Source organism: Aristolochia californica, unplaced genomic scaffold, assembly GCF_029961685.1.
Source record: "Aristolochia californica isolate CCGP_79_NKW_82.1479 unplaced genomic scaffold, dmAriCali1.0.hap1 SCAF_4, whole genome shotgun sequence".
NCBI lineage: Eukaryota > Viridiplantae > Streptophyta > Magnoliopsida > Piperales > Aristolochiaceae > Aristolochia > Aristolochia californica.
In genome coordinates, this window is record NW_027182103.1 from 31,409,845 (window position 1) to 31,433,437 (window position 23,593).

The 23,593-nt window shown below is 40.5% G+C and overlaps 1 protein-coding gene across 2 annotated transcripts in view; it reads right to left on the reverse strand.

Annotated features, from left to right (window-relative positions):
* LOC137961916 (structural maintenance of chromosomes protein 1) overlaps positions 1-23,593 on the reverse strand; it is a 56,721-nt gene that overhangs the window by 17,599 nt on the left and 15,529 nt on the right. For both annotated transcript variants that reach the window (XM_068808555.1, XM_068808556.1), the window contains exons 2-3: positions 19,436-19,672; positions 16,100-16,333 (exon numbers count right to left, since the gene is read on the reverse strand). In XM_068808555.1, coding sequence (XP_068664656.1) covers positions 16,100-16,333; positions 19,436-19,672 — 471 coding nt within the window. The remainder of the gene's footprint in view (positions 1-16,099; positions 16,334-19,435; positions 19,673-23,593) is intronic.

Sequence of the window (23,593 nt, forward strand, 5' to 3'; positions counted from 1 at the left end):
AACGAATCACAACTAGGTGGTCTCCACTTTGCAAATTAGGGTTAGAGCAAAATTACAACATGCGCCAACCACAAGAACAAAATACTTCAAGTTTATGCAATCAAATCAGCATAAGCCACGAAAAAACTCCAACAAATAGGGCTGACATCAGCCAACCCTTAGGAGAATGCAGGCAAAGAACCCAATTTAGGGTAAGCATAGTGCAAAAAAGAGTAGATTTCTACTTAGTAAACACTCATGGAGTAGTAATCAATCTCAGAACTGCTCAATCAGCAGTAGAGGTCATCAACCCTTGGGTTATGAAAGAAAAGAACATAAAAAGTGCTGATTTTACTAACCAGTCGGGCCCAAATTTCGAAGAATCCTTTTCTAAAAAGTCGCAGGCTTCAAAAGAGAGGATTGGAGAAGAATGAGGGCTTCCAACCAAGATCTACTGCTCTAATACATGAAAAAATATAAAGCTAAGTATAGAGGAAGGAATTGAGAGAGAGAAGGAGAAAGAAAAGGGAGAGAAGAGAGTTCTGTGAGGACTCTTCTTGAGGGTCGTGCATGACCCCCAGCCTTTTATTAAGTGATTTCAACATAAATTATAGAAATACCCATATACACTTAAACCCTTATATCTCCAAATATACTCAAATTCCATGAAAATAAGACTAGGGACAGATCTAAACATGTAAAATAAGATAATGTAAACTCTAGACGTTACAGCAAGCATAAAAAGACAATATTGCCCTTCAATGAATTTTCTAACAAATATTTTGAGCCATTATTGGGATCCTGCATTTGTATAAACTAGAGAGTGTTTTCCAGACTAACCCCACTATGTCCACAACCCATCTGTCAAAGGACTCAGTTACCTGAATAAAAGCAATCCCAAAGGAAACACAGTCACATCCATGAATATGATTAAAGATTTTTGTTCACCTATGCTGTTGAACCCACAACATAACCGATTCCAGAGATCATGGATGTGAAAGTTCAATATTGGCCTATGCTAACTCCCTCAACATACCAAATTCTATGAAGGTTATCATGGGCCTCCTCGAGCATAAGTGCACATCCCCTGTCAACTCAAATTTATGTCAGAAATTGGGCTTTGACAAGCAATCTGCTTCCCTGGAGATTCTTCTTCACAATTAAGAAGTCCTAATACTACTACATGCCTTCTGTTATTCCCAGGTTACACTTCTTTGACAATGTCTAGCTGTAGATGACAATATCTACTTCTCGTATCAGACTTCTTGGCCTTCTTCAGCCTGTTGTATTATCTTAGTCCCTTCCCGTTTCCACTTATAAAAAATTATTATCATTTGAAACAAAAAATAAAAATAAAAAAAAAATAAGAGAAGAAAAACCACCTCTAGCACAGCAATAAAGAGTTACTCAAACATTTTATTAGAAAATGTGATTAGGGGTATTTTGGTTTCTGCCCTTGTGCTATCTACCCCTAGTTGTCATACAGTAGTATAGGTAGTTAACCTATAAGTCTGGCATGTTTTCTAGTCATTTTATGACTAATGTTGGGTGAATCCACTTTCATCCTAAAATAATTAGCCACTTAGGAGGTTTATTGTTCGACCTTACAACTCATTCACTTGTATTAAGATTTTTCAATGTGGGACTTTTTCCCACTTTTTTCCAAAATGACTCCCCCTCACGTTTAGGCTTACATGTAACAAGCCTGCTACCTGTCCACAACACACGAACAACCTAGCTCTCACCTCATGAAATCCACAATATAAAAATAACCTGGGGATCGCACACTAGGCCTCGGCTCATGCACTCAACCTGGTCTGATACCACTATTGGGTTGAGTGAATTCAATCCCAAAATGACTAGCCACTTAAGAGTCCTATTGCTCAACCTTATAACTCCTTCACTTCTCTTAAGATTTCTCAATGTGGGATTTTTTTTCCATTCGCACATTTAAAAGAGCATAGTTTTCTCCATTTCCAATTCATAGAGCTAAATCAAGACGCCATTGTGTTTCAGAATGCCAAGTCTGCAACAAACTTAGTCAGTGACAGATTGAACTTCATTCAATAAAATTTGAGATTTATTACATAAAAAACTTATAGAGTAGGTGCACACAGTTTTGTTAAATAGGAACCAATAAGAACCCTTGGAGACAAGTGTTCCCAGCAGTGCATTCTTGTCAGAAAAAAATGTACTTTCTAAGCAATCAGCAGCCCGAGGGGGGAGGGGACCAAACAAGGATTTTGGAGGGGCGCCTGCTGAGATGAAGGCTAGCAAGTTAAGACCAATTGATGCTGAGAGGGGCACCAAAGACAGAGAATCTTTTCTGGTAGACAGCCGGGAGGCAACGAGTCTAATAACATTGCTGGAAATCATGTCAGTGATGCTGGCTTTGAAATTAAATCTTCTCTGATTGTGCTCTTTCCAGAGGGCCCACAGAATATACCTTGTGCATGATGAAAGGATGATTCTGCCATAATAAGGTAGAGTGGAGTGAATGATGGACTTGCATGCGCCAAAGACATTGTTGGGGAGGCACATTTGCAAGCCAATGTAGTGAATGATGCTAGTCCAGACAGTCCAAGCAAAAGGGCACTACAGTAGGAGGAGACAAGTGGTTTCTTCAGCTGAGCTGCAAAGGGGGCAGTGTATGTCGGGAACAGTGTTACCCCGTTTATGGAGATGTGGCAGTGAGGATTTTGTCTTGGCCAGCAAACCAGAGGAAGAAACGCACTTTGAGGGGCGCAACCAACTTCCAAAAGGTGAGATCATGAGGAGCTGATGATGACCATCCCCTGATGAATAAGTAAGCAGAAGAAACTGAGAAGGAGTCACTTTCCTCTAGGTGCCATATAATCTTGTCATTAAGATGCGACATTCCTCTATTGCAATATGCTGATGATACTATAATTTTTGGAGAAGGTACCCTTTCTCAAGTCTCCCACTTGAAAGCTCTATTAAACCTCTTTGAGTTGTCTACTGGGCAGAAGTAAGTTGGGCTAAATCTTCCATTTTGGGTTTCGATATTAATCCTTTGGTTCTTAATTCCATGGCAAACTATTTGGGTTGTAAAGTTGTCTCCTCTCCAGGTAGGTATTTGGGTCTCCCTCTTTCTCCTGTATTACCCACAAAATCTTCTTGGCACCCAGTCATTGAGTGGCTTGAAGGTAGGCTCGCTTCCTAGAGAGGGAAGTTTTTGTCTAAAGCTGGTAAACTCACTCTGATTAAGTCATGTTTACATGGTATTCCATCTTCTTTTTATCATTGTATTGTTGCCCAGCCTTTGTAAGGAAGATAATAGAGTTTTTAAAAAGAAGATTTTTATGGGGTGGGCAAAATGGTGAAAAAAAGTAGTCTTGTAAAATGGGTTGACATATGTAAACCTTTTGCTGAGGGTGGCCTTGGAATTCGCGACATTGGAACAACAAACTCGGCTCTGCTTTTGAAGTGGATCTGGAAATTCAACATGACCCCGTCTCTGGTTTGGCGAAACATGGTGGCGAGTAAAGCAGATAAGTTCTTGGGATAGTGGACTGAAGGAGGAAGGTATAACAGATTATCTCTTGTCTGGAAAAAAATAGCTAAGTTGCTGCCTGTCTTCAAAAATGTTGTCAAGTGTTATATTGGATCTGGAAGTAGGACAAGGTTCTGGACAGATTGGTAGATAGGTCAGGCTAGTCTAAACTCTTGCTATGGTCAAATCTACTCTTCTCGCCAGAAACAAGGAGGCTAATATTTCTACTGTTGGACGGAATTCTTATGATTGGAACCTAAATCTCCGTAGAGGGCTGACAGAAGCAGAAACTATTGAAGCCGCCAAACTCATTACGAGTCTATCTTCGGCCCGTGTCAAAATGGCCCAGACACCCTGATATGGACAATTTGTCCCAAAGATACGTTTGCTACTTCATCTGCCAACAAAGCTCTTCTACCCCCCTCCTATTCTCAATCCTGTCACCCATCAGCCATTCCGTGGTCTCTACACGTACCACCGAGAGCAAAATTCTTTATTTGAACTGCATGCCAAAACAAAACCCTAACATCGGATGCGTTAATTCATCGGGGAACGCACATTTTGGATCCTCTTTGCCCGTTCTGCATGTCCTCCATTGAAATTGCGGATCATGTACTTCTGCATTGTAATTATGCGCACTCGGTATGGACAAATCTCATCAACAAAATTGGCTTGCACTATTGCTCATCCCAAAATCTCGTTTCTACAATCCACACGATTACAAAGGTTAATCTCCCTAAAATTGGAAAGTTATTAATCTCCTGCAACGTCGGTCACATTATCTAGGGCCTTTGGAAAGAACGGAATAATAGAAGGTTTAATAACAAATCCCTTCCTGACTACATTCTCTGCAATCAGATTGTGGGGCAAGTCACCTCTTGGATTCGGATGAGAAAAGAATTCAAAAGTCTTGGAGGGATCATTCTTCGTGAGAATTGGGATCTTGTTGCAAAATTGTCCTATCCCCCCCCCCCCCCCCCCCCCCTCCCCCCCTCCGACGATGGAGACTTGGCCTCTTCCTCCAGCTGGATTTTGCAAACTAAACTTTGATGGAAGTGTGTTAGGTTGTCCGGGGTTAGCTGGATATGGGGAGGGTCATCCATGACGACAAAGGAAAATTGCTCCTCTCTTTTTGCAGGCCACTCGGCATATCAGACTCAACAACAGCCGAGTTATCTAGGTTGTTCAATGGCCTGAAGCTGTTTCATCAGAGAATGGAAGGACCTTTATTTGTCGAAGGCGATTCTCAAGTTGTTATCAGTTGATGTTAGAAGACATGCAAACCCCCATGGCGGCATGGGGATCTTTTTTATGATATATGTATTATAATTTCCCAAATACGATGTAAGTGGAAATATATTCCAAGATCAGCAAATCACTTGGCGGATAGTCGGGCTAAAACAGGTGTTTTTCTCCAACAGCTTGTTGTGAAGGAAGGCCCTATTTAGTTTGGTTTGTATTTTTTCTCTTTCTCTTAGTAATATATTCACACCTTTTTCAAAAAAAAAATAGGGATGCATCTGCATTTGCAGAAGATCGGAGTGATAACACGAATTAAGGCAGCCTTCGAGTCGTTGAGGCCTCTGTGGAAGTAGAAGTTCCATCCATTGAGAGGAATCCAGCAATCAGCAACCAAAGCATGCTGCATAGAGCTAATAGAGTGGAGTGTTGGGTGTCCAGCCTCATGCTGCTTGTTGCCACACCACCAATTCAACCAGAAGAGAAGGGAAAAGCCATTTCCGATGAGGAATCTGATACCCTTCTCAAAAGTGGATAAGAGGGGAAAGAACACTCTCCATAAAGGCAACAGTTTGTGATGACGACCACCTGAAATCCACCAGTGTGTGTTCATGCTGAGTTTGGAGATGAGCATTGGCCACCACATGCATTTTGGCTCAGCCTTAGATTTCCAGAACCATTTGAGGATAAAAGCCTGATTCATGTCCTTCATTAGCCGGATGTCGAGGCTACCTATAGCCTTGGGCATGCAGAGATTTGTCCACTTCACAAGATGGTATTTGAAACTATCTGAGGTTCCTCTCCATAGGAGATGCCGTTTGATGGCATCGATGCTCTCGCAAATACCAGTTGGTATACCCGAGAGGTAGGAGTTGAGCAGAATGAGACGCCTAGCTTTGGAAAGAAGATGACCTTTCCAGGTAACAAGGCAACACTCTAATCTTTCCCTCACCAGGGTCCAAAGATTCTTGTGAGGCCAGCTGTAAAAGAGAGGCAGTCCAAGGTCAAAGGTTGGCAAGGTAGCAATTTCACAACCCAAGGAATTAGCCATAGCTTGAAGAGTCTCCGCCTCAATGTAATAACCGGTGATTGGGGATTTGCGCCAATTGACTTTCTACCTAGTGATGATCTCAAAAAGGCCAATGAAAGTTTTAAGTTTGTTCACTTCCTCAATTGTTCCCACTCCGAAGAAGATAGTGTCATCTGCAAATTGGAGGGGGATGTTGAAGGCTTGTTGATTGGAAACAGGTTGGAGCCATCCAGTTTGCTGCGTGTGATGGACCATGAAACTCAACCATAATATTGAACAGGAGAAGCGACAGGGGGTCACCTTGTCACACAGTTTATGCCATTTAGGATGAGGGAGAAGGAAGGAGAGGTGATACAACTTCTGATCCAGAACCGCCATTTCATGTTGAAACCCATTCGGAGAAGGTCATCGAGCAGGCCCCAATTAACGCGGTCAAATGCCTTTTCTAGATCAATTTTGAGAACAAATTGAAGCTAGTAGCAGGTCTTGAAGTGGTGGAGAAGCTCGTGGGATGCCATTGTAGCAACAAGGATAGGTCTGCCATGGAGAAAAGCACACTGGTTTTGGATAATGACTACAGGAAGAACTGCCTTTAATCTGTGAGATAGGATCCTTGCAAAGATTTTGTAGCTAATGGGGCGATAATTTCTTGGGTGTTCAGCGTTTGATTTCTTTGGAATAAGGGTAATGAAAGTGGCTCCCAAACTCTTAAAGGTGATTCCATGGTGATAGAAGGAATTAACCATCCTGGTGATATCATTTTTGAGGGAGGACCAGCAGCGCTTGAAAAAGTCCCCATTGAAGAAGCCATTGGGCCCCGAGGCATGATCAATGGGCAGGCCGAGGGTGGCTCGCTCAATTTTCTTTGCTGAAAGTGTAGCTCAAGGAGATTAGCAACGGCACTTGAGATGGTCAGGAGCACCACACTGGTAAGCTTGGGGCGATGAACGCCTTCCTCTTTGTATGGATCTGCGAAGTAATTTAAAAAGGTGTTAGTGACAACTGCTCGGTCAGAGGTCACCTCATTCTCAAGGCAGATGGGGTTGATGCGTTTGATTCTTCATCTAGAGGAGGCCATGGCATAGAAGAACTTTGTATTTCCATCCCCCTTCTGGAGCCATTTGTACTGGTTCATTGCTTCCAGTGAAGATGCTCACGGAAGGACAATGAGAGGGAGCAGGCTTGAATGGCGAGTCTAGCCTTGAATTCAGAGAGAGAGAGAGAGAGAGAGAGTTGCTGACCACTATCTTCAATTTTATTCAAATCGGTAATTTTAGAAAGGAGGTCAGATTTCTCAACAAAATAGCCTTTTGCTTATCAGACACCCATTTCCGAAGGTGAGGTCTAAGCTGCTTACGCTTCAAAGGGAGGGCCCAGGCAATGTCGCCAATTGAGGGGATGGAAGAGCAAATGTTTGAGAAGACATAATCAAAATCCTCTTCCAGCAGCCATGTGTTGTCAAACCAGAATGGCTTGGGTCCCCATTGGCCGAATTTGGTGTCCACCAAAATAGGCATGTGGTCGGATCAGATGCAGTTAATTACTTTGCCTATGGAATTGGGGTAGAGTTGAAGTCATTCTTCGTTAGCTAGGAAGCGATCTAGCTTGGAAAGGATGGGCCTGCATTGTTGACTGTTAGAAGATCCAAGGAAGAAAGCCCACGCAACTAAGAGGTGGCATATTGGTAAATAAGAATACTTCTCGTAAAGATGGCACGAAGATGTAATTACTAATCTATTTATGTCTCTTCTCATGTAATGTTGTAGTCCTAAGGGCATTGTAAAAACTATAAATAGAGGCTCTTGGCAAAGAGGTAGAGCATTAAATTCTCTCCTCTCTTCTCAAATTCGTTCAAACTCTCCTCTCCCTTCTCTTGGAAGTCGATCTCTAAACTCTCTCCTTTCTCTCTTCTTCTCTTCTTCTTCTCCTTCTTCCTCTTTGGCCCGATATCATTATGAAGGAGTCCTAAATTTTATATGATATCAAACCTTAGGATTTAGGACTCCCATGTTGAAGAGATGCTTAAGTACCTTCGAAGGTTTCATGAAGGTGCTCTTGAAGGAAGATATTCAACCATGGAAAAATAAATGATTTTTGGTTATATTTTTCCTTACATTTATACTATGTACCGAGCCCTTACTCTCTATTTTACATCAAGAAACAAATGGCTTTCATATGAGAAGTTGTGAAAGCTAATACTTGGTGTATAAGGACATTACAACCATGATTTTCTTGCACTCAAATATTGCAAGTTTGATCAAGATCGGTTGCCTACAAGGTTATGAAGACCTATTGATTATGAAGTTGATGGTTACATGATGGAAGAATGATATGAGACTTGCATGAGACTTAACATGAGCTCTCATTATTCAAAACCAGTAGTTTACTTGATTTTTTTGGATTAAATCACGTTGGTTTATGATTTATGGTACTCGAATTCTCCAAACATATAGAAATTGTTTGAGGGACGTTGTCGAGCTCAAGTTGGTTTTTGGTGATTTATGATTTTTTTGAATTGCTAATTCCTTCTCCAACCCTTTTAAGACTTATGAGCAATTTCATTGCGTAAAGGATTTTTGGAAATGAGTAAGGGAAAGGTGTTTTCTAAAGTGATGAATATGACACCTATCAAAAGGAAAAGTTAAGCCATGCTTGGGTTAAGAACCAGCCACGAGTTCTTGAGTTTTTTAAAACCAAAAAGAGGATTTGAATTGGTATTGAGTGAGCAATTGATCTACTCCACTTAAGATACGATTTTTGGTATATGTGGTGCCTGATTTAGTGACTAGGATAAGTACTTATCTTTAATTGGAAAATGGCTGGTATTTGAAAGAAGGCTGTTCAAATTTGATTAAGTGGATTATTTTTCAAATTTGAACAATGGATATTTTAGGCAAACATGAACCTCCAAGATTGGATTTTCAGTTTGAATACAAGTTTGAATTTTTTGGACTCTTAAGGTCTTTTTTGAGTTTAAAATTCGAATTGGGAGGAAGGCAGCCACCTCACTCGGGTTACCTCTTTTTTTGGACACCATGTCATTGCTTTAATTGCTTCTCAAGCTTGATTTTTGGATTATATCAGTTCTACTTCAATCCATATCAATTCTTCAATATTGGATTATAGCAATTGCACCATCTTAATTGGAATTTTAGTTTGATTGGATCTTCATCATATACTCTCACTCACGAAGACTATGTAACATTTTAGAAAAATGAAGTCATTCATGAGGTCTTCCCTTACATCTTTTTACCTACGGCTGCTACCACTATTTCTTCAAGTATGTTTTCTTCCACTTCCTTCTCTTCATCTTAGATAATAGACTCCAGGGCCTCCGATCATCTCTCAGGTAACAAACATATGCTAAAAATTTTAACTCCATGTATTCCCGATAAGTTTGTTACTATAGCTAATGGTACCCAAACTAAAGTATTTGGCAAGGGCTAATCTTCTATTACACCCTCTATCCCACTTCGAGACGTCCTATTTGTTCCTCAATTCCCTTTAAACTTACTCTCGGTAAGTCAGCTCACAAAACATCTAAATTGCTATGTCACCTTCTCACCCTCTTCTTGTGTATTTCAGGATCTAACAACGAAGCGGGTGATTGGTGGAGGCCATGAAAAGGGAGGTTTGTATTACTTAGACCTGCCTTCGTTAGCTACACTTTCATCTTCTCCATCCAAGGCTCAACTTTGGCACAACCGGCTTGGCCATCCTTCTGCATCCTCTCGTTGGCATTTTTTTCCGTCTTTAAAGTCTTTATCAACTTTAAATTGTGAGATTTGTCAGTTAAGCAAAGACCATAGGAGCACATATTCTCCTCGCCCTACCAATAAAAGTGTTGCTCCCTCTTCTCTAGTACACTCTGATGTATGTGGACCTTTGAGTGTCTCCAATATTTCTCAAGTTAAATATTTTGTTACTTTTGTTGATGATTTTACCCGGGTTACTTGGTTATATCTATTTAAAGAAAGATCTGACATATGTACTATCTTTAAGGCATTTCATGCTATGGTATTAACCCAGTTTGGCGAGAAAATTTAAGTACTTAGGTCTAATAATACTAAAGAGTACTTGTCTAGTCAGTTTCAGTCCTTCTGTTAAGGTAATGGCCTTATCCATCAAATATCATGTGCCTACACACCTCAACAAAATGGTGTTGCCGAAAGAAATAATTGTCATCTCCTTGAGGTTGTTTGAGGCCTCCTCTACTCCATAAAGGTACCCTACTTCTATTGGCATTATGCCATACTTACGGCTTGTTTCCTTATCAATAGGTTACCTTCATCAGTACTTGGTCATAAGACTCCATATTTTGTATTATTTCCTAGTGAAGACCTATTTTCTCTTCCTATAAAAGTCTTTGGGTGAGCTTGTTTTATCCATCTCACATCTCCTCAGAAAAGTAAACTTGCTCATCGCTCTATGAAGTGCATTTTCTTGGGTTACTCTCGCACCCAAAAAGGTTATGTTTGTTACAATCCTACCCTTCGGTGGTTACTTGTGTCTAGTGATGTGACCTTTTTTTAGGACACCTCATCATATTCCTCGAATGTTGCTCCTCCGGGTCTGTCGTTCCCTCCTACCACTCCGAGTGTTAGAAGATGGGCTCAAGTCCACATGTCCAAGGAAGAAGGCCCACACATCCAAGAGGTGACATATTGGTAAATAAGAAGACTTCTCATAAAGATGGCATGAAGATGTAATTACCTGTCTATTTATGTCTCTTCTCTTGTAGCCCTAAGGGCAATGTAAAAACTATAAATATAGGCCCTTGGCTAAGAGGTAGAGCATTAAGTTCTCTCCTCTCTTCTCAAATTTGTCCAAACTCTCCTCTCCCTTCTCTTGGAAGTCGATCTCTAAACTCTCTCTCCTTTCTCTCTTCTTCTCTCTTCTCCTCTCCCTCTTTGGCTCGAGATCATTATGAAGGAGTCCTAAATTTTACACTGGCAATTGGTCCAAGTAAAGCTTTTAGCAGAAAGGGGAACGTCCTCAAGCTCGCAAGCGCCCATGAAAACAGAAAATTTGCGCATGGAAGAGGTGATTCCGGGACGATGGGGCATCTTCTCATTGCAGAATCTAATAGTGTTAAAGTCTCCCATGAAAAGCCATGCAGTTTACTATCTTTGAGGGAGGGACATGAGGTCTTCCAAAAATTGTTGCCATTCCCTGTAATGGATAGGGCCATAGACACCCGTCAGGCTCCAAGAGTTCCTGAAAGTACGATCAAAGATCTTTAGATTATTTGAGAAGGCACCAATGTAGTTGTCAAGGATTTCAACAGTGGTGGACTTCCACATCTCCAGGATCTCACCAAAGTGGCCAGTGGCGTTTAAGGCAATCCAGTCAGAGTTTGGCAAGCCCAAATGTCACGGATGTTAAGTTGTCGAGCATGGAGCCTAATCAACGCCCTACGCTGAGCCAGTACATAGATCGACCTTCACGGTTGCCCTAATTTTTCCTTTATAATTGAAGGGCACCGCTATTAAGGGTTTTATCATCACGGAAAAGGATATATTCACTGCTTTTTCATTAAGGGCAATTTGGGAATTTTACTCTTGTATCGCAGTTGCCCTAATTTTTCCTTTATAATTGAGGGCCGCCGTTATTAGGGTTTTATCATCTTTTTGATAAGGTCAAGGTAAGCGTGGGTCATCAGATAGGAGCGAAAGACATGAATTATTAATCAATTAGGGTTTTATCATCACAGAAAAGGACTTTGAGTTGCAGCCCCCGAGAGGTTAGAGAAAGATACATATAAGTGTGTGATTTCTCTTGTAAAATATTTCGTCTTCATAGTGGATTATTGTAGCGGTGCAGAAGACATGATGTAGTCTCACCTTGAAGCGAACATGTATAAATCTTGTTGTTTGTTCTGGTGCTTTTTTTTTCCATCTTCCGCAATTATTATTATTGATCTCGTTAGTTTAGAATTAGGGCATCTAATTCCTAACAACGGACAATACAGTGATCCAACTAATGGTGCTAGGTTTCCTACAGGAAAATAATAGAGGTTTTGGAGGAAGAGATCGTGTCTCCAATAGTGGCCATTTTGGAGGGGTTTCCAATTTTACGGATGTTCCATGAAAGAATGATCATAATCGCTTTCTGCTTTCGGAGACTCCCCGATTTGGATTTAAGGGTAATGATGGGGTCTTGGGCAATGGCTCCCATCAATTTTGTGAAGCGCATCATTTGAGCTCAAGTTTCTTCATCATATTTGTGTTTCTCGTATTGAAATTCCGTCACAAATTTCTAGGAATTCTCGAAGGGGGGTTGACTCTTCCCGTCTCTGGATTCGTCGAAAGTTGGAAGCGGTAGCTTGGTTCCAAGAAGAACATCTCTTGAAGAAGTACCCACACAGAAGAACACAACAACAAGACTCAAGTTCAAGCATTATAGACAAACATCTAAACTCAGTCAATTTTTGTAAGAGAACATTCTAACACTATCCCTTAAGTACATCTGTTAAATCGAAGCTTGAGGATGTAAATTTCATATAGACATGTTTAGGATCATCATAAACATCATTTAGAAACATGTTAGAGAACTTAGAGAAAAATTCTCATGCTTTTAAAAAGTCTATACTTTTAATCTAGGATTGGAATGATCGATCAGCCATTGCTGATGATCGATCATTCAGAATTGTGCATGCCAGAAATATAAAGCATGATCGATGAACCACAATCAATTGATCGATCATCCCACCTGATTGATCGATCATTGTTGTCCAGGCAAGTAAAATTTTCATGGAATAACCGATCATCTCTCCAGTTTGATTGATGAGCCAAAATGTCGCCAATAAAGGACTCAAGCATAATCAATCAAATGAAAATACACTGATCGATCATACTTGTATTGCACAGCCAGAGGGAATCTTAATTGATCGATCAGCCACTGGCAATGATCGATCAAGTTAACTCTTTTGGACCAACGATAACATATTGATCGATCAATCACCGGTCTCATTTTTTAAATGGGTAAATAATGGCTAGTTAGAGTTGGGAAAGCTATAAATACCCCCACCAACCCACGAGTAAAGGAGTGAATAAGCATTTATTGGCATATCTTCAAGCCACAAACCTTTACCTAGCAAATTTTCATCAAAAGTGCTTTATAGAAAAAAAGAGAAAGCTACACACTTGGAAAACCTTTATTTTTTTTTTTTTTAAAATGATGCTGATTTTTATTAAGACAAAAGCTCAAAAGAGCAATTTACAAAGGAGGGAAGCTTTCCCAAACAATAAGAGATTGCTAGGAAATTACGAATTTTGCCAATTTATCAGCCAAAGAGTTGGCTAATCTAGAAATGAGATTCCAATTACAATAAGTAGAAGATACAATGTCAAAAATACTATCAGTGATGGGCCAATGGCACCAAGGGGGGGAGTTGTCTTCGGAACACCAACTAATAACAATCTTCGAGTCACCTTCAATGATTAACTTGCCATGGAGACGATCCCTGAAGATTTGGAGGTTGAACAACAGAACACTAACTTCAGCAGTATTAGAATCGACAATGCCTACAGGACCAACAAAAGAAAGAATAGGGTCTCCATTGTGACCTCTAAACATACAACATGCGCCAGCCGACCCAAGACAGCCAAATAGCACTACCATCAAAATTCAACTTAATGCAATCGCAAGGGAGAGGATCCCAGATGGCCATACTCAGAGTTCTGCAGGGGCCAAACATATGGGCGATCAAATTCCAATTTTCTCGAAGGAAAACACCCAATAGAGTGGCAAAATCCTTCCTTGTATGAAGCCAACTACAGATGAGGCCAACGACATGAGAAGCCGTGTTGTTCGGGGTGCTAGCTTTGGAGTTGAATCTCCAGTTGTTCTTCTCAAGCCAAATGCACCATGAAACATGCGCATGACATGCCGAAAGTATTCACTTGCCCAACAAAGGAAGGTGAATCCCTTGAACCATCTCAAAGGTGCCGAAGAGGTCCTGATGTAGCCCCACTTGGAGCCCAATCTTCTAAAAAATCTTCATCAAGACTTGCCACGAAAATCCAAAGTGTAAGAGGACATGCTGGACTCTCTTTGCACTCACCACAAAGGGGACAAGAAAGATCAGGGGTGGTCAAGCCTCTTCTATGAAGGTTGTCCGGAGTAAGAATTTGTTCCCTGATGGCTTACCACACGAAAAAATTGATTTTGCTTGGCGCTGAGAGTTTCCAAGCCAGATTCGTCTTGTGCTCATGAATACTATAGTCTTGCTTTCTGATATGAGAGTAAGAAGAAGTAACAGTGAATCGGCCATTATTGTTGGGCTTCCAAATCAGCTTATCAACCGAATGCGCCCGAATAATAGTACTATTGAGTCTGATAAGGAGAGAGCAAAAAGCCAACAATTCTTCATCATTTAGTCCCCAACAGAACGGGAGGCTCCACGACTGATCACTCCATGAATAAGCCCCAGAGCAAGAGAGGTCGCTTGCCACCCTATGCAGCCCCAGGAAGTCCTCTGAGAGGGATCAGGGGCCACACCATTCATCCGACCAGAACAGAAGGGTCCTTCCATTGCCCGTGTGAAACGAGGTAGCATCTCTGAATACTGGAAGGAGCTTGAAAATTGATTTCTATATCGGGGATAGGAGGCGAGCGGCGCCATCCTCTCTCCACCAGGCACCCGAAAACTGAAGGTAGAATTTCACCATATTCGTCCATAAACTGTTATGCTTGTTGTTGAAGTTCCAAATCCATTTGAGCATAAGAGGAAAACCTTTAGTTTTTCAATCATCCTTACATTCATCATAGTGCAAGTTCCTTGATCATTTCACAACGTGCTACAAAGGAGGAGGCAGCTTTAATCTCTCAAGGAGAAGCATCTTTCGAAGTAAGGGTATAATTTTTCCCTTTCTTTTTATGTATTTGTGAAAGGTATATCCAGAACCTGTTAATCTAGATTGAAAGGCTTAGCTAGAACTAGCATCTAACAGCAATCTCTTGGGGAGATTAGGCTTGAGTAAAACCATGTATTGAGCTACACGTGGCCAAAGAGAGTCAGAATCTCTTTTGTAACTTTCCATCTATTAGAGGTTAATAGTGGAATTTTCCCCAGCAAGGGTTCTTAGGCGGTGACTACCACTAGGGAAACATCGATAACAAAAATTCTATTAGTACCTATGGTATGTGCATGTTGTTATTTACGTTGAATTACTTTTATACATGATTTTTTAATCACACGCACAAGTTGTTTTTAATTTGCATATCTCAATTCACCCCCCTCTTGAGAAGCCACCTGGGCCAACAATTATAAATATTTTGACAAGGGGAGAAAATTACTCCTAGATTATATACAAGGGCTACAGTGAGATTAAATTGGAAAAACCTAGCACGGGTATTCATGTCTTGGAAGAATGGACAGTCCCCCTCAAGTGGAGCTCTCAAACTGAATTTTGATAGGAGTTCACAAGGAAACCCAAGCCTTGGGGAGATTAGCGGGTCATTAGAGATGCTAATAGAAGTATTATACTCTCTTTCTCTGGTCCTTCAGGTGAAATTGATTCTACAGAGACCAAAGTAAATGGGGTTTTTCAACGCCTCATACTATGCTGTGAGAATTTCTCTTCACCTTTACTTGTCAATGAATATTATCTTGTGGTGCAAAGGTATGGCAAAACCTCACTGGAGACTGGTCCGGCATTTTCTTTTAATTATGGATCTGGCTGAGCACTTGCATTTCAATCTTCCACAATTGTAGTCAACTTGGCTACTAACTAGTAGTCATATCTTTTGTATTTTTCATTGATTAACCTTGAAATATTGTATCACGGGGTGCTTTTGACCATCTCTTTTTAGTTTCTTATTGAAAAATTTGTCACTATTCAAAAAAAGGGAAAATTTCTTCATGTAAGTGAATGAATGCCAATGAGCATCTTGGTATAGCTCCTTAAATACAACTGAGATCCTTCAACTTTGTCAGCCTTGTTAATTCGCTGATTCTCATGGGTACAACTAGAAAAGATTTTGACAAGTGCTAATTCAACAAGGAAAAAAAAAAAAAAGAAAAAAACATGGGCATAGGTTCTGATTGCAGCCAAGTGATCACTATTGCATAGACCTCATCACATCATCTCTTTTCATATTTAGTGATCACAATTGACATAAGGTATCTAACGTCTTTCGATTTTTTTAATAATGATGCGACTGTAGGTATCAAATCTCCTCCAAGGGAGATCAACAATTATGCTCTATTCTTATCAACACGGAGGGACAACTGAGCAGTTTATCAACACAGTAGCAGCACACAGCCCACTTAACACTGGAACATGTTTAAGACAATAAAAAACCACCACATGCAGCAAGTAAAAGGAAAGTACCTTTTTGTCGAGATCGCCTTTTTTCTTTGCTAATTTCTTGTCACATAGTGTCATCTCTTTCAGGTACCCAGCTTGTTCTTTCTTTCTGGTAATGATGTTGTTTTCATACTCCCCCTGGACCTTGGAAACATCTTCTAGATTTTTTTTCTCAGATTCAAGGTCAGCGCTTGTCTTCTGGATATCCTTTTCAACATTTAATAGTTGCCATAAAAAGTGTTCCTTCTTCAAAGATTTCTGCAGACATTTGAGTGGAGGAATTATTTGTAGATCTTTCTTTTTTTCTGGATAATAGAAGTATAATTTTCCTGATAAATTCAGTGTAAATACTATTAGAACCCATCCACATGACATGCATTTCATTCAGAGAAACCAATTTCTACCATCAGCTTTAAGAAACTACCATAGAGCACAAAAAACATTTGTTTCATTTCAAAATCACAAATAGCATTTCCTTGAATAAACTAGTCAAACATAAAAAAGATACTTAATTATACATATTTATTTGACAGCAAATGAGAAATTTGTGTTTTTAAATAGAACTTGAATGTTCTGAAGATGAAGAAAGCCAAAGACTGGTAAAATAAAAACAAACATAGAAGATAGTGGACCTAATTAATTTTTTTTATTTTTATTTTTTTTTGAGTGACAGGTCTCACTTACTTTCTGTACCCAAGCATCAATTTCATGGGATGTATTCAGAATTAGTCATCAGAATTTTCCCTGCTACACAGTGGGAATATTTATCACGAGATAGGTTCTGCAAACAACATCATAATTTTTCTTTTTTTTCTCTTTTTACTTTGTAAACTGAGGAAAACACATTCTCATAATAAAATGAAATTGTCAGCTAAAAAAGGTGATGTCACACATGAATATAAGCTAATCAACCCACAGTCACGAACTTTGCCTTATTAATCTCAGGGGGGGGGGGGGGGCGAAAAGTTCATTGAATGTCAAAGTCTCCAAGCCACCTTAGAAGACCTAGCCCACCAGGACTATATCTGGTGGATTTGGAAGCTTCAAGAGGGAAACATAAACACCGCCTTTTCCATGTTGTTGCCTCTATGAGAAGGACCAAACTCCTAATCACTGGACATTGACGCTCACCTTACCTCTCAACCCTCTATTTTTTTATGCCACGGATTTGTTTAATTGGAGCATATAACAATCTGCAAGTTTATATGTTGGAATCCTAGACCCCTATTTGCTTTGCTTTGCATTCCAGATTGGTATTTGGAGCAAGATTGATCTAAATTGAAGGCCAAAGTGTGTTTATGTGTTGAATACATACCCAGTGCAGGTGAAATTGGTAGTTAATGTGTTGTTAACGTCTTTGGACTCATCATTTCAAACAAAAAAAAAAATGTCTTTGGACTCCTGCATTATTTCATATGGCTGAATCTTCAGATAAGAAACCAGCAAAGGTAAATGAGAACGATGGAAATATCACCAGATTACTTCTGACAAGCTTAATAGACAAAATTATGTTATGTAGGCTCAAGCAGTCCAAATTTTCTCGGCTCCAAAGGGAAATTGAAGTTCCTAACTAAGGATCCTGCTCCAAAGGAAAATTGAAGTTCCTAACTAAAGATCCTCTAAATCCAAGGATAGAAGAACAGGAACAAGAAAATTATACCGTTATGGCATGGCTGTCAAGATAGTATGAAATCAAAGAATGTGCATCAAGTGATTTATAATAAAACGGTAAATGAAATCTGGAAATTTTGGAGAAGAGATTTCTACAATCCGATAATATGTCTCATATCTCCGATCTTTATGTTCAAATATTTACAACAAAGTTAGGTATGGGAACCTTCCCCTAGCGACTGCATCAAACTCAACTTCGATGGAAGTGCCTTGGGATGTCCCTGGCCGGTGGGTGCAGGAGATGTCTTCAAGGACAATTGTGGTGAGATCATTCTCTCTTATGCGTGGCCGGTTGGTATTGCCAACTCCAACACTGCTGAAGTGAGTGACCTCCATTATGGGCTGCAAATTTTCAAAGACCGTCTCCACGGAAAGCTGCTTATCGAAGAGGATTCCAAAAGTCGTCATCAATTGGTGCTCCAGCTCAAGCTCCCCCTGGCACCAATGGCTTATCATTGATTGTAATGCTGACATTGTGTCCACAATTTATTGTACTTGGAATCACATTCCTAGATCAGCCAACTCCTTGGCTGATAGATTGGCCAAATTTGGAACCTCCCAGCAATCTCTCATTGTATGGGAAAGTTTCCCCCCTGTAATCTTACCCTTCTAAGTCTTTTAATATAATTCAGCATCATTTCAAAAAAAATAAAAAATAAAAAAAAGAACGAGCAAAAGGCACTGGCTTCCTCATCATTCAAACCCCAACAAAAGAGAAGACTTCAAGACTGATTGCGCCATGCATCAGCCACCAAGCGGGACAACCCCGAGGAAATCCTAGAGAGCCCAAAACACTCTTCCATGAGAGGGGGACCCACACCATTCATCAATCCAGAAAAGGAAAGTCCTCCCATTCCCGACATAGAAGGACATCACTGCCTTAAAGGTAGGAAGCAGCTTGTATACAGATATCCCTATCGGGGACAAACAGCGGGGAGCGCCTCCCTCTCTCCACCAATGGCCAGTGAGTTGAAGTATAAAGCTCACCATGCTCCTCCACAAGCCGCAATGCTTTGTATTAAAATTCCAAATACATTTGAGGAGGAGGGCGCAGTTCGTGTCTTTAGTTGTCCGAATACCTAGACCACCACGAAACCGAGGGAGACAAACCTCGGTTGTCTTTGAAAACCATGTCAAAAACATTAATCAAAATGATGGGATTCAGAAAGTAAGGAAGGTTCATGCATACTTTCCCAATGTAGATGTAATGTTCTACTAGGCCTGGTTCTTTTTCAGAAGTTCTTACTTTTAATTGGTGAAGTTTTCACATGATGAAATTGTTATTCAAACACCTGATTTCACCACAATATGAGCATAACACTCTTAACTCTTAAACTTGCTGCCCAAAACATGACTTCACAAACTCAACCTCCAACGGGATAAAAGCACTTGAGCTTAATAAGCCAAGCTCAGGTGTTGACTGTTAGGAGAACCACCTCAAGCAGCCTGATCTTTCAAAGACAAGACATAGCTGAAGTTCAACCCAAAAACCACATTACGAGACTTATTTAACCCACCAACGTTGATAAATTTATGATATCAATATTCATGAGCCCCATGATGATGAACATGCATTTTTTTATTTTTTTTGAAAACATGACATGCCATCACATAATGAATCCAAAACATAACATGTATTATAACTAGCAGAAAAATAAGATATCTCACTAATGACTATCACCCATATACCAATTGTTCCTGCAATCGAAGATGTTTTTCAGCCTCATCCTTTTGTTGTTTCTTCTGTTTTTTCTCTGTGGAAACTGTCTTCTTTTTCTGGTAAATGAGTGCAAACTCTTCTTCTGCCCTAGCTTTCTGATCCTCAAGATCTTCATAGTCTTTCTTGAGGTCATCAGAACCAGATATCTGCTCAAGAAGTGCAGTAAGTTCCTTGGGATTCTTTGAAGCAATTGACTCAACATCACCCTGCAGCATGAAATCTTATACAGAATGAGCTCCAAAGACATCCCTCTCAGCATGCAGATGGTAGAAAAGCCACAAATTTTCTGATGCTCCAAATTCAAGTATTCCCAAGCTGTTGTTTAAGATAGCAAGATCATGCATTCACATGCAATATGCTGGTAATGTCAAAAAATAAATCCTTACATGATAATGCATACATCACATCAAAGCATCCTTGAATGATAATGCATATATCATGCCAACGCTTGGATGACAATGCGTGCATCATGCCACATAAAAGGCATAGCATGATAGGAAAAGAAGACATAGGTTCAGATTATACTATATACATCTTTACTTGACCTACATGCAGCTATCATTCCAGATGCCAACTAGCCACTGTAAAAATAAAAAAGAGAGAGAAAAACAAAAAGTTTCTAAGAGACGACCTATACTTGTCAAAGTAACCACGAAAAGAGAAAATAAAAATTTCAGTCGTAATTTTTACACCTATAATTCTTTCTCAAAAAAAAATTACACTTATAAGGCAGCTTTACAAGGAATTTAATGACAATGAGTAGAGAATCCAAGCTTCCACCAAGAATTTGCAGGTTTCACTCTTGTTTAGGTATGTAGAAAGAATACAGATGTTACTTTCCTATCTCCAAAAAAGATGTGCATCTCAACAGACGTTACATTTTGAAGAGGTTCCATGGTAAGATTCATGTTCAATGGACTCCAGATTTGAGTTTGTTCCTCCATAACCTCATACTGGTTTTTATAGCTATGTGCTTCCAACATTGCCTCCAGCTCCCTTGACCCCTCTGGATCATATTTCTCTTGCAGATTCACCTACACAGGTTTACTATCAATGAGACAAGGGTTTGGATAGTGAAGAAAACAGAGTAGAACAGCCCTCTAAACCATCTCCTTCTCTGTATGGAAACATACTCAATATAATGATCTGGTTATCTGTATTGTTCCACGGCAAGGCAAAGATCCTACACTGTACATCTTATGTCAACATTGGTTCTCATCAGAATACAAAATCACAAGCAGAATTATTTTGTTCTGCATTCTATTTGAAAGGACTCTTCTGTACGGCAACTCATCTCTTTCAATCCTCCACTGTCTCTTTCTTTTTGCATCCAGTACATATACACACCCTAGTTTCTGGGTTAGTTGATTTTCTGGATATTATCTAACCAAAAAAAGCCCAGGCCTCATGGTGGGATTCAAAACCTTCATCAAACTATGACAACGGATATGATGATTGAAGAATGGTTTAAAAATGTAATCTTCCTGGAGGATACATCACACTTTCACCAGATGTGAGGATTTAGTGGGACTAGAATCATGTCATCCATAGGACTTCAAACATAGGAGTTCAAACACTCCCCCAAGGCCCAAAAGTACAAGAGCGGAAGCCCAAGCCTTTATGTATCCCTGCCGCTCATACCATACAGCTGTTCTAGTATTTTTTTTAAGAGAAGCTTTTTTTTTTTATAGAACGATATTCATCTTCTCTCAAAAGGGTCGAGAGAGGCGAGCGGCGAGCGATGCACCCACCACTGTGAGGGTCAAGCTAGATTCTCGCAATCGCCTGTTAACCTCCGTCATCATCAACGAGAGAGGAAGAGATCCCACTCGGAGATGCAAGCAGGAGCGCAGCACCAGCGAACGGACTCGTCACCGTCACTATGATGGAAGTACGAAAAAAATCAACAACTTGGTGGCCAGAGAATACAGACAGAAGAGACCCTTCACTGGCGACAGCTCTAAGAGACTCAATCAACCTGATCGGGAGGATTTTCACTCTGACAGTTCGGATCATCGCGTTTTAGATAGAGAGCACAGGCATCGTAGAGTTGGCATATAGTGCAACACTCCAAGGACCGCCAAGCTAGAAAAAGAAGATGATGATTGGACGATTGTTCGCCAAGAACCATCACGTCCTAAAACTCATTCAAACCCATCGCCCCTGAACCCCAATGATTACAGTATCTCCTATGACCGCGCCTACAAGACCAAGCCTTGTATTCATGTTTTTTTTTTTTTTCATGAAAGTGCATATATTGATAAAAGAGAGAAATACAAACCTAGTTAAGGGCCTGGCTCCACAACAAAGTGTTGGAGAGACACACCCGCTTTGGCTTGAGAGTCTGCTAAGTGGTTAGCAGAGCATGGAATGTTTTTCCACGTACAATTTAGCCCAGAAATTAAATTACAGATTTCCTTGAACATACCCCAATGTCGCCAGGGGGGTGACCATGATTTGCGCACCAATTGATGATTACTGTTGAGTCGCCTTCAATATAGAGTGGGCCAGAGAGATGGTTGGAGAAGACCTTGAGCCCGTGCAGAAGTCCAGCGAGTTCTGTAGTAGTAGAGTCTGATCTGCCAAGGGGACCAGCATATGAGAAGAGAAGTTCGCTATTTCCATTATGAAGAACACCACCGAAACTTGCAGGACCAGGCCAGCCTAAAGCGTTGCCATCAAAGTTGAGCTTTATATATCCAGGTGGAGGGGGTGTCCATGTGGCCATAGTAGGGGGGCGAGCGGGAAGGGACATCTAGGCAATAGATAGCCAATTTCCTCTAAAGTTTGAGGCACTGAATTTTTTGAATTCTTTTTTATTTAAAAGCCAAATAGAGACTTGGCTTGCTATTTGGCCCAATGCAACAAGATATAATCATTCTCCCTAGCTTTGGAAGCTGCGAGTTGACCAGAGAGAGGATAGTGTCAGCTAGGTTTCTTGAAGCACAGAATTGGAGGCCAATTTTGTTTAAAAGGGTTGTCCAAACTAGGTAGGCATACTTGCAGGAAAGGAGGACGTGGGTTGCTGTTTCTGGGGTATTTATGCAGAACGGGCAGTGATGGTCCAAGATTGAGGTGCCTCTACAAATTAAAGCATCAGAGGTCAATATTTTGTTCCTGCAAGCAGACCAAACGAAGAATTTGAATCGTAGGGGGGCTAGCAGATCCCAAGCTTGAGCCGTTGGGTGCTTAGGATGATCTGAGAGGTTGTTTAGGAGTGCATAGGCGGAAGATGAGGAGAAAGATACTTTTGGACAAGGAGTCCAAATTAGGGTATCTTCAGATGTGTTCATTTGGCTGCGAGGAAGAATGAGGAGTTAGGACGCTAGGAGAGCTTCATCATCAGTAAGATGCCCTATTAGGTTAAGATTTCAATCTCCATTTTCTGACAAACTATCCGAAATGGTAATCTCTTGGTTACTTGTGAGGCCAAAGATAACCGGGAAGCTATTTTTCAAAGGAGTTTGGCCAACCCACCAGTTATTCTAAAACTTCGATGTATTTCCGTTGCCAATATAACATTTGGTAGCAATTTTGAAATTGGGAAGGAGTTGAGCAATTTTTTTCCATGCAGGTGAGAGAGAGCGGATTCTCCCTCCTTCTATACACCAACCAGAGGAAAGATTTGTTTTTTCCTTGATGAAAGTTCTCCAAAGCAAATTATGATTCATGTTATATTTCCAAATCCATTTAAGCAACAGGGCTGAGTTTGTTGTAGATGTGTCTCGAATTCCCAGCCCACCTAAATCTTTTTGGCTTACAAACCTCCTCCCATTTGACCAGATGATATTTTTTCTCGCCATTAGGACCTCCCCAAAGGAAGCGTCTCTTAATAACTCAATTTTGTTTTTGATAGATGAAGGGCACTGAAACATGGACAAATAATAGTTGGGAATTCCTTGAAGGCATGATTTGATGAGAACTAATTTACCTGCTTTTGAGAGAAATTTCCCCCTCTAGGTGGCAAGTCTCCCTTCAAGACGTTCAATGACTGGGTGCCAAGAAGTCTTAGAGGGGAGACGAGGGATCAGAGGAAGCCCCTAATATGTTCCAGAGGATAGTTCAATGCGGCAGCCCAAGTAGTTGGCCATAGAGTTAAGAAGGCCTAGCTCTATATTGTATCCTGA